At 44.9% G+C, this 12156-nt stretch overlaps 1 protein-coding gene and 1 pseudogene across 1 annotated transcript; one reads left to right on the top strand and one right to left on the bottom strand.

Moving 5' to 3' along the window:
• The first annotated feature begins 1514 nt into the window (after window positions 1–1514).
• Window positions 1515–4574, top strand: LOC123149822 (uncharacterized). Its single transcript, XM_044569564.1, has 4 exons — window positions 1515–1712; window positions 1820–1931; window positions 3840–3934; window positions 4100–4574. The coding sequence occupies exons 2-4, from the start codon at window positions 1830–1832 to the stop codon at window positions 4302–4304; spliced, it is 402 nt and encodes a 133-aa protein (XP_044425499.1). The 5' UTR covers window positions 1515–1712; window positions 1820–1829; the 3' UTR covers window positions 4305–4574.
• Window positions 4575–9873: 5299 nt separating this feature from the next.
• Window positions 9874–10787, bottom strand: LOC123082793 (calcium-transporting ATPase 7, plasma membrane-type-like; annotated as a pseudogene).
• Window positions 10788–12156: the final 1369 nt, after the last annotated feature.

Consider the following 12156-nt stretch of genomic DNA (forward strand, 5'->3'; position numbering starts at 1 on the left):
TAAAAAAATATATTTTGTAACATTGTTGGGTATTAGGGGAACACTTGTTGTCGATCGACTAGAGTGTCTATTTTCACTAACTGTTTAGTAGAAATGGTCTCTTGCGTGCAAATGTTCTTTGTTAGATGATAAATTCAGATGTATGAGTACTTTATTGGGGCCTACATCGACGAGAATTCTTGATCTTGAACTATAACTGGGTAGACGTGGAGCAAGGAGGACCTAGACAATTACGATCTTGATTCCTGAGTGGCCACGCATGCTTTTGATTGTCCTTCATTGCTTCAAAACATATAGTATCTTCATGAGAAGAAAAAAATTGGTACGAGTTTTTCACCAAGTTTGTGATATTTGTATATTTAATGGTCCCTCAACTTATGTAATGCTAATGTTGATATAAACCGCATGAAAAAAAACGGCTGTAGATTTATGCCATAATGTGTGTTGATATGCAAATTACTTGAAAAATTAACTTGGTTGTGTCGAGACTCCCAATATCTTGCCAAACTCCTTTTAGTTTGGTTGAAATGGTTGGGCCTGCCCCTGCTCTTAAGAAATTCAGAGAAACATGACAAGAATCAATGTTGAGACTTATTTGAATGTATTCTATGCCGACTGTGTCCCTCGGTGCTTGGATGGGGAATATAGCACATTCATGTTCAAAATATAGAGTAGGGATCACCCCTTAGCCCTTACCCGTCATGCCCTGGATAACGCATCCCTTCTTGTGTCAATTACCTCTTTGTTTCCTAAAACCTTGTTATTCTGCTACGAGAGGTTGTGGAGCAAGTACCCTATTAGTTACGCGTGGAGATTGATTTCGCGCCACGATCGACCCCATTGAAAAGAGTGGTTGCTCGTCTCAGTCAATGTCACAGTAGCTATAAGTGATGGGATCGACACCTGAAAGATTAGGACGACACATCCTTCTTTAGCTCAGTGCATCTGAGAGCAAGTTGTGCTAACCGCTTGCTTGCACATCAGGCCACTGTGTGGATCGGGTGTTATATTATATAGTTCAAATCATCAGTTGGTGCGCATCGGGTTAACGTCTTGTGAGATAAGTCTTTTCGGGCATCAGAAGTGGTGAACCCATTCTTCCATATGTTGCTCACAAGAAGCGATTCCCACGCTTGCTTTGCTTGGGAACAAGCAAGCGCTCGAGCGATGGAAAGGGGGAGGTGTAACACGCGAAGATGGTCACATGGCAGAGACATGGGACAAATGTACGTGAGTATATGTATGTATTTGTGTTTTTTAGAGGGAGGAGGAAGTATATATATGTGTGCGTGAGGTCCTAGAAAAAACTCATTGAATCAAAGTATATACATTAATAATAATTAAAATAAAGTTTCGACAGGAGCAAGAAAAGAAAAGAGAAAAAAGAAAGAGAAGGAATTCAAACCTGCAAAAAAAAAAACAGAGAGAAGGAATTGGACTAAGGGGTGGGTTTTTTTTTTTTGAGCATCTGGACTAAGGGGTGGGTGGGTCTCATTCTCACAGATGGGCCGGGCCTGCTCGTGAGGCTACTCTCAGTGTACACTGACGCGGCCCTCTCCCCCTGGTAAATACGGAGTAGGTAGCTTCACTCACAGAAAAGAAAAGAAAAATCATTTCTTTCAGTCCACCTCTTCTTCTTCTCGGCGACGGCGGCGGCAGGCGGGCGGGCGAGCGAGGAACCCTAACCCTAACCACTACTTCCGATCCGCAAGGTAGGATCCAACCCCTACCCCTAATCAGTAGCTCCGACCCGCAATGTAGGTTCCAACCCGGCCGGATTTCTCGATTCTTGGGGCGATTGATGCCTGCTTGTCTGCAGGGCTTCGACGATGGCGGCGTCTCTCCGCGCGGCGGCGGCGGCGGCCACGAGGATCCTGCGCCCGGCGGTGCTTCCAGGGGAGCGGCTTCGCCGGCTCGTCCACACCGAGCAGGTACCTTCTCCCTTCGCTCTCCGGCTTGCTGTGTTTCCAAGGTCTGTGGCCCGACGTTCTTGCTCCGATTGGTGGAGGCCCTCCGTTAGTCTGTATCAATTGTTCTGTCATAGGGATGCACGCCTATCCTTGATACAAGCATCTTTTTTTTATTTCCAACTACGTAGTAGATTGTTGCTCTGATTGGTGGGGGTCCTCCGTTCTTCTCTCCATGCTATTATCTACTCCCTCGGTTCCAAAATAGATGACCCTATTTTGGAACGGAGGTAGTAGTATTAGTAGTATATCACAGGGATGCACATTTTTCATTGATTTCCATTGATAGATGATCAACTGCCTAGTATGAATGTGTTGATATTTTGGTAAAACTGACATCTATTGGTTTCCAACTAGCTTTATTATTTTGCTGTACAAGTGGTACATTATCAACTGCCTAGCATGAGTGTGTCGATATTCTGGTAAAAATCAACATCATTTGCTCTCCAACTAGTTTTGTATTTTCCTGTGACATTGGTAGATGATCAGCTGCCTGGCATGATTGCCTTGATATTTTAGCAAAATCATCATCTTTTGGTCTCAAATTAGTTCTATATTTCGCTGTGCCATTGGTAGATGACCAGTTGCCTAGCATGAAATGAATTCCTTGTTATTTTGGTAGAAATCGACGCATTTTGGTCTCCAGCTAGTTTTATATTTTGCCGTGCAAGATATAAGGTGTGTTTCGCTGTATGTAGATCGCATCTCTGGTCAAGATTGTTGTTTAGTCATCAATTCTCAATGCCGCCTCTGCCTGGCAACTGATCATCTTCCATCTAGATTCTTTATCGCATCTCCGGTAAAATCAGCATCTTTTTTTTTTTCATTTCCAACTAGATTCTTGCTCTGATTGGTGGAGGCCCTCCATGGTTCTCCATACTATCATCTTCTCCCTCCATCCCAAAGCAAGTTGTATCAAGTTGAGACACTTATTTTGGGACGGAGGGAGTATTATATGCAGGAATGCACCGGCATCCTTAAAACAGGCATCTTTTTTATTGCCTAGCATGAGTGCCTTGATATTTTGGTAAAACATTGGCATCGTTTGGTTTCCACCTAGTTTTGCACGTATTTTGTTGTGCCATTGGTAGATGATCAACTGCCTAAGCATGAATCTGGTGATATCTTGGTAAAAATCTACATCTTTTGGTCTCCAAATAGTTTTGTACATCTTTTGATCAACTGACTAGCATGAATGCCTTGGTATTTTGGCAAAATCGCCATCCTTTTGGTCTCCATCTAGTTTTATAATTTTCTGTGCCATCGGCAGATGATCAAATGCGTAGCATGAGTGCCATGATGCTTTTGTAGAAAGCAACATCTTTTGGTCTCCAACTAGTTTTATATTGCCTCCGTCCCAAAATTCTCGTCTTAGATTTGTCTAGATACGGATGTTTCTAGTTTTATCTAACACTAAAACGTGACTAGGCAAATCTAAGATACATCCATATCTAGATAAATCTAAGACGGGAATTTTGGGACGGAGGGAGTATTTTCTTGTACCATTGGGGCAGATGATCAACTGCCTAGCATGAATGCCTCGATATTTTGGCAGAAATAGACAACTTTTGGTCTCCAACTGGTTTTAGATAAGGTGTGTTTGCTGTATGTAGATCACATATCTTGTCAAGATTGTTTGTTTAGTCATCTGTTCTCAATGCTGCTTCTGCCTAGCAACTTCTATGTCGGTAAAGTCGGCATCCTCCATTAGCAGATGATGAACCGTCTAGCAACTATGAATGATCAATGGACAGTAAAACTGAATTCCTTTTTTGCGTAGAATTAGATTGATATATGCTGTACGGTAGACCATGTCTCTTGTCAAGGCTGTTGTTTAGTCACCAATTCTGAATGCTGATTCTGTGTTCCCAGCATCCCGCACCCGCCTGTTCCTTGAAGGAAGGATACCGTGGGTCGCAAATCCAGCAGAAGAAAGAGGAGCTGTACGCGGCTTCCCAGCTAGACAGGTATGTTCTCAAAGACTCTGTGCACACAAGTCAAGCCCAGGCCGCATGACACTTGATGATGGTACAATATCAATCATACGTAGACATAGATATTTGTTCTGTTTTTCCTCTGCTACAGGAGTTGCTATATATGTTCCTTACCATCTCATCCCACCTAACCTGCAGGCGCCCAATAACTACAGCCAAGAAGGTGACCGAGTGGACTGCGACAGCGTTTGTTCTTGTTGCTGGTGCGGTCACTCTGGGTGGCCTAGCTACTGCTGAGGGAGCGCACAAGCAAGATGAAAGTGATGAAAGGCGTTGCCAATGTCGTCCGTGGCTATGCGCCGAGTGCGAGCAGAGTCAGAGTCTTAGGCGTACAAATGCCTGAGAGTGTGGCCAAGCAAGTGGATCGGCGCCAAATCAAAAGGAAACTGCAGAAGCGAGTGGAGTGAACGAAATGCATCTTGTTCTATTCCAGCACTATATTATGCGTGTCTCCTGAAAGTTATGTCTATGACTTGCAGTCTACTGTGGAACTTTAGCATTATAACTGGATGATCTGTGATCGCATTGTAAGATATTTGTCATGTCGTTGACATGGTATGTTATGTACTTCCCATTTGAGCAAATTCTATGAAGATGAGGCTGCGTTTTTATAGGCGAGAACAGCGTCCAGACCTGCTCGGGTTGGGCTGCTGCTGCATCTGTTTTGAGTAAGTTGTATGAAAATGAGTCTTATGCATTGTTATCGGGGAGAGCAGCTTAAGGATGTCAGCTAAATTTCTGTCTTTAGCTGTCGAAGTCGACTCTCTCGTGATAAGTGTGTGGAACCATAGGAGGTAACTGATGCAGCTATAGGCTAGAAGAGTGTGGAAACAAACTTCATGGGAGAAAGAACCTCAGATATGTGTTGCAGCGCTGTGGTTAGGTCTTTTAGGATTAAGAATTTTGTTCCCCAGCAACTATTCTATAGTGGTGGATCTAGTTTCATGTTATGCAATGCAGGTGGTCTTTGAACTGTCATTGATCGCATTAATTTATGACTGATGATGATTTTTGTTAACAAACATGATTGACCATGGCCAGAAATCTCTTATAGGAAGTGACATGATGGACGAGCTACAACACTCAACGTGTTACCAGGAGAACAATATTGAGACACTGTGGGGAGAGAGGCAAATGGTTTGGGACAAAACCACCAATACTCATATATTTTTTTTAAAAAAAACACCAGGTTTTGGCAAGCTATATAACAAACAATCAAAAGGCAGCCTTCAACAAATAACACCGATTGTCCGCACACTAAAAAAACACCGATAATTATGAGTATAAATTTTCCTCAATACTGTCCAAAAATTGCAGAACTTTATTCGTGTGATCCAGCAACAATGGACAAGGACTAGCTCCATCTCTTAAGAACACTTGTCAGGGTTTTAAATTTTTCACTCAGAATTTTAGCCGGGTCAGATGAGCTAGTATTCATTTGCCACGCAGCCTGAACCACTTGTTTAAAACCCGGATGAGAAATCCAAAAATTCTCAAAACGAAACAATTTAGTACTACTCGGGATGTTTGTTTGAACTGAAAGAAGACAAGGCACATGATCCGAGACAGGGCGAGAGAGTGGCTTAACTGAGGTGTTCGGATAGCTTGAAGTCCACTGATTAGACGTAAGAAACCAATCAAGTTGCTCGAGAAGTGGTTCATTCTGCATATTGCTCCACGTAAAAGAAATCCCACGAAGAGGAGTTTCAACAATACAAAGAGATGTGATAATATCATTAATTAAACAAGATCATATCTGAAACATCACCTCCCGTCCGGTTTCTATTATCCATTTGAGCGAATAAAGTTAAAATCTCCAAGTAGGATCAAATCTTCAGAGGGACCAATATGTTTAGATCATAGAGCCATGACACAAAATTCTCTCGCTTCCACCTCACACGGACTATAAATATTTGCCAGCGTCCAACTATGAGAGGATTGAGTCGATTTAAATGAAAGAAGGAGCGCCCATGCATCGATGGGAGGCAAGAGTAAATCGCACTATTCCAAGCCACCCGAGGTACCATTTGAGTGCACGTAAGCGAACTGATCAAATTGTCGAGGACAAAATTTTCGTAAATAGGAGTGATCAAAATGTTCACGTTTCATTTTGTAAAGGCAAATTATCGAGCAGCCAGAGTTTTGAATGTGCGCTGCGGACGGAGAGCTAAGTGTTTATCATCACCACCAATTCCACAAGCATTCCAACAGATGACATTCAGCGCACGAACGGGATAAATCATACTCCCTCCGTTCCAAAATAGATGACCCAACTTTATACTAAGAGATAAGATTCTAGTAACACAACACTCTGTGCATGTTGTTGCGGCTGCTCCGGCCAACTTCAGTAGTGCCATTAAAAGAAGCATTGTCATGGTAAGCCGAGAGAGGGCTGCCTTCCACATTGGGTCCTGCAGAGAAATGAACTCGAGCTGGCATAATGAGTAGCGGAGCAGCCTGCGTTGGAGCACCATTATGCATATGAGCCCGATTGCCCCCGGCAGCTCCTTCCGGCGAAAAAACACCTTTCTAACAAGGAAAGGATCTTCTGCCTTACAAATTTACACCCTCAAGCGAATCAATGATGACCTCCTCACCATGTTTAACTTGTGCCTTAAAAAATCCCTCCTCACCATGTTTAATTTCTAGTCGTTGCAAGTATATATCATGCTCGAGATGTTGTTCGCCTCTTGAGTCTTCACACAAACCATGTTTTGCATCGCTTCCTTACCTCTTCAGTAGAGACTGTCAGGCTCATGCTCTCAGATTCAGCGGACTGTGTCTTGCCACGCCATGTACGTGCTGGAGTGGTTATCAGATTATTCCCTGGGTTGGCCCAAAGCAGTGCTTTGTTTCCTGGCCAAATCAAGGATTTGGGGCTGATTGCAAAAGATATCTGAATAGAAAGATAGATCCATCCATCTATCCAGATATCTAAAAAAGAATCGATTTCGATTTCATGAAACCTTTGATTCAAAGAACTGCGCTTAGCCCCCCCGCTCATGAAACGGCTCTGCAGTCAGCATCAGTTCAGCTACTTGCTTACTTGCGACGTTGTTGTCCTCGGGATAATATATACAGTACTGTTTTATGGAATCCAAATTTGCAGCAAACTTACTTTGATTAACAGCCTGGCCATCAGAAATGGAAAGCTTCATTGCAAATGTATTCTGGCTGGTACCAGTATCGTGTAACGCATAGGTGTGTGGGCTTGTTGCGTGGGGTGATTTTCTTAGCTGGATCATTTGATCTATTGCTTGTGGCCTTGTTTATAGCCACATCAGAAAATCTTGGTAATAAGAGAGGCTGTGAAGATCGACAAGATATACAGTTCACCTGATACTCCTTTCCTTTCCTTTGTGACCCCCGATGTTTGCAGCATTGGTACTTTGCTCAAGTAGCATGCTCAAGATGTTGTTGTTGGCCCTCTTCACACGGTCCCTGTTTAGCAGCATAACAGGTTGAATCGCTTCCTTGCTCTTCAGCAGAGACTCTTAGGTTCTTACTCGATCAGGGTGCTGTAAGTTGCCTCATTCGGTTGGTTGCAGCCTGAGGTATAGCTCTCACCTTCAGGTTGTTTACTACTTCCCTCATTACACTGTCCCATTCTCTCTCTTTTTTTTTTTTTTTTGAGGGAAACACTGTCCCATTCTTGGGGAGCGGAAACGCGTAGCAGCAGGCAGCATGAGGCCTTGTACAATGGTCCGAGTCACACCGGAGCCGGCGCGAGCAGTTTTTTTTGTTCTTTTTAAAGGGAAAAAAAGAAAAGAGTAATGCAAAGCGAGGAGATTTTTTTTTTTTAGTTTCAAAAAAAAAAGCGAGGACATTTTTTTTTTTGAGTGATGATCCAGCTTTATTATTCAAGAGGCCAGGTTTACAGAAATTACAAAAGGATCATGGGATCCACCAAGCCACAAATGGCGCCCCTGTACTAAAGAAGATGAAAATTTGGCCAAATTATGAGCATCTCCGTTCATTGCCCGGTTTCCATATACAAACTGGCAGCTAGTGAATTCTCTTGCCCTGCTGACAATTTCCTTTCCTTCCATCCGAGCCTTGCTGTATCTCCTCCACCACTGGTTCAGCCTAGCTGATATGCTACGCTGCACACCCCCTGCCTTTCTTTTGGTTTATGTTTAGTCAGTGTCCTGTAGCTCGAAGAACGCGGTGGTTTTCGTTAATGAAAATCCCTTCTTTTATCCAAAAAAAAAAACAATTACAAAAGCGAGGAGATTTTTTTTTGAGGGAATCTAGAAAATACATCCATGCCCCGGGCAACGGCCCTGGGTGCCCAGGCCTAGCACCGCCCCTCGTATATATACAATCCTAAAAAAACAAAAAACTCCATCCCCATCTGCTCAGCGGTGTTTGTACGTGACATTTTAAAGAAATATTCACTTGTCTCCAAAAAAATTGATTCTTAAAAAAACTCGTGTCCAAAAAAAAAACCGTGAAATTTTGAAATATGGACTGTAAAAAATATTTAAGTAGTTTTAGAAAATGTTCATTGCAAAAAAAGTGTTCAGAGGACGTATTTTAAAAATGTACAACGTGAGTGAATCATAAAAGAAGTTTCACGCGTGCTCTAAATATATCATTGTGTACTGAGAAAAAACAGACATGTGTTGAGAAAAAGAAAACCGATAAAACCAACAAAGACTATTTTATTTTCTTGAGGGCAAGACTATTTGCTAGTACAGATAAGCCATCCAGTCCGCTATATTAAAATTCACATAGGGGAGCTGGGTAGAGGCCTGGGCGTGCATGCCATGTACGTACACGGCAGACGCGCGGCGGTGAAAAATAAAGGGTGTGGCCAGCTCTCGGTCGCCTGAGATTTAACCAAGTCCCAGTCGAATGACATTACATGCAAGAAAGAGAAAGAAAAAACTGAAAAGAAAATTTTACATGGATCTTAATGTAATACCTCACGGTAGACCTGGCCATCCTCCGGGCCGGGCCTGACCAAGCCCGAGGTAGAAAACTCAGGCCCGAGCCCGGCCCGGCCCGGCCGTCGGGCCTAGTTTTCAGGCCCGAGCCCGGCCCATCACAGCAAAAAACACGTCGGGCCTCGGGCCTCGGGCCGGGCCTCTTCAGTAAATGGCATAAACAGCGGGCCCAGGTCCGGCCCGACCTAGTCTTCGGGCTCAAAACCTAGGCCCAGGCCCGGACCGGGAGCAGCGTCGGGCCGGGCTTTTTCGGGCCGGGCTGTCCGGGCCGGGCGGCCCATGGCCAGGACTGCCTCACGGACATAGCATCGACTGAGATAACAAAGTCGTAGTTGATTGAGACTTAGCAAGACTGAAAAATAAAAAATGAATGAAAAGGATATCAAGTCTCTCTCCCCGAAACCCCCAACCAATTCCAAATCCACCATTCTTCTGTCGCCCTGATTGTTTCTTGTCGACAAGGAAATGTGCAAACAAAGCAAAGCCAAAACTCGATCAGATTCAAGAAAAGGGATTGGATAAATGTAGCCGTTTCTTTTTCTTAGATTTCTAGAATTTGTCTTTTGTAAAAAATCTCTTTATTAATGGAAAATTGTTCTACGGTTGGTGCTTCAAAAAAAACTCGATCAGATTATATAGTACTCCCTCTGTCCCATAACTTAGCACGACAGAGGGGGGAGTAGTAATCTAAAAGAAATGTGCAAAAGATATTTTTCATGCTAGTTAAGTTCTGTAGACGGTGGCTTTAGTCTTGCTGTTGTTTGGCTTTGTAAATACATCTGGTGATGTAGTTTGTATGGAGGATTTGAGAAATATTGTGGAACAAAAGAAACATATCGATATTATAAGATTCGACAAATAATGACTAACAATGTACTGTAGTATGAAAGAAGTTGTCACAAAAAAATGGATGAAAGAATCACCTAATTAAGCTATATAAAAAAATGAACGCTGCAGTATGGATCATGACAGCTTGTGGCGTGTCAAGATGTCATGGACAGTCCGGTCCGGCACGGGGATGAACTTGGCATCCCAGCCGATGGGCCACGACACGGCAGCGATGGCGAGGCAGGCGCCCCACTGCCCCAATCCCAGCCTCTTGGTGCCGGCCAATCAACCTCGGCCATGACCACCTGCAAGGACGAGCGTCACGGCGATGATGACCAGGGACATCCAGCACCCCGGCCTGGCGAACACGTTCTTCTTCTCGATCTCTCGAGGCAGAGCACGAACGCGTTGAAGATCATGGTGTCGTTGGCCTTCTCATCGGTGCCGAAGAGGTCCCGGCCCCGGTACTGGAGCGCCAGCAGAAGGACGATCTGGAACGCCGCCTGCGCGGCGAGGTCGTGTTGCTGAATGCTGATGAACGACGCCATGCGGCCAATGGGCGGGCGGTCCATGAGCAGCGTCTTGGTTGGCGTATCCGTGGCCAGCGCCAGAGCGCCCCGCCCATGGTGTCCATGATCAGGTTCACCCACAGGAGCTGACGCAGTGTCCCCAGAGCGTGGCGGTCACCACCGTGTCCAACTTGTCGTTGAGGATGATGATGTCGGAGCTCCACCTCGGTGCCCTGGACGCCCATGGACAGCCCGACGTCGGCCTCCTTGAGCGCCGGCGCGTCGTTGGTGTTGGTGCCGTCGCCGGTTACGGCCACCACACGTGGCCCTTCTGCTTCAACTGCTGTGTCCAACGGCAGGGACCAAGCCCAGCAATGTGAGACCGTCTGTCGTCGATCTTCGAGTTTGACTTACTTGTAGGCGAAGGCTGCCGACCGCCATGTCGTTGATCACCGTCTCAAGATCCCTCCTCTGCTCCACTCCGAGTCCGCGCACAGCTCCATCCGTGTCCACGTACATTGAGCAATTCGCCAGCACCATCTCCGCAACGTCTTTCCAGTGCGCTACCACCCAGCTGCTGCGCTTTTTGTCCGAGTTGAAGGCCTCAACGCTCAACATGCAGCACCTTGCAGCTCCTCTTCAACGACATCCATGCCAAGGCCCACTACGGCCCACGACAGCATCGCCTTCTCCGGCGGCGACACGTTGTCCGGCTTGTAAACACTTCCTGTGGGGTGGGGTTGAGCCCAGCTCCCTGGCAGAGCAAGCTCGCGACACTCCCAGCGATCGCCCTCGCACCTCTGGGCTGGTTAGTACTGACCCAAATCTCGGTCACCTTCATTTGGTTGAGCGCAGTGGCGGATCCAGTAATTGAACTTAGCCGAGGCGAAACATTGAAAGAATAAAAAATTTGATTGACGAATGCAAGTCCGCTGAACCAAATCTCATAAAATTCAAATATAAAGCTAGATGCACTCGAAAATTTACATGACCAATGATTCAGAACAGTTCAAGATTCTCGAGAACTAGGTTGTAACCACCTGAAATCACAAAATATAACATAACGTCACACATAACTACTAACTTGGACTCCCGCTGCTTGAATAATTCATTCCATGGCCCAAAATGTCCAACTCCATGACTAATAGATACCTACAACAGGTGAACAAGCTGATATCAATACATGTATTGGAACAAGTAAGCAAATAGTTTGAAACAGATAACAAAAGTATTTACCCTAAGTCGTAAGTATACGGGGAGGGTTTGGTAGATGGCCTCTACGGTCTCTCAAGCTGTGAAAAATGTTCTATGATCTTCTTGTCATCAATTCCAGCAAATATATCTCGCTCTACATAGCATATCATCATATCATTCAACCAATCATCAGATATCTTATTTCTCAAATCTGTCTTAATGATATTCATGGCTGAGAAAACTCTTTCAACAGATGCCGTTGTCGTGGTTCTAAGTCTGACAGTAGTGTAGGGGGGTAGGAATGGAGAGGCAAGATCCTAGCTATGGAGTAGTTGTATACGCAAGAGGTTTACGAGTTCAGGCCCTTCTCGGAGGAAGTAACAGCCCTACGTCTCGGAGCCCGGAGGCGGTCGACTGGATTATGTGTGTATGAGTTACAGGGGTGCGAACCCTTTACACTGAGGAGGGGGGTGGCTTATATAGAGTTCCTCCGGCCTTCAGTTATGTAGGGTTTAAGGTACATTAAGATCGGGCGTTACTGGTAACGCCACAAATAAAGTGCTATGATGACCATAAAAGCTACTTAATGACCGACCGTTTGTGTGCAGAGCGACTTTAGATCTCCTGGCTGTCGAGTGGTTGGCTTCATGGTCGAGTGTCTTCGAGTCCGTCGAGTGGAACACTTCTGAGTCGATTGAAAGGTGGTTTCTTCTAG

This window comes from Triticum aestivum, chromosome 1B (genome assembly GCF_018294505.1).
Source record: "Triticum aestivum cultivar Chinese Spring chromosome 1B, IWGSC CS RefSeq v2.1, whole genome shotgun sequence".
NCBI lineage: Eukaryota > Viridiplantae > Streptophyta > Magnoliopsida > Poales > Poaceae > Triticum > Triticum aestivum.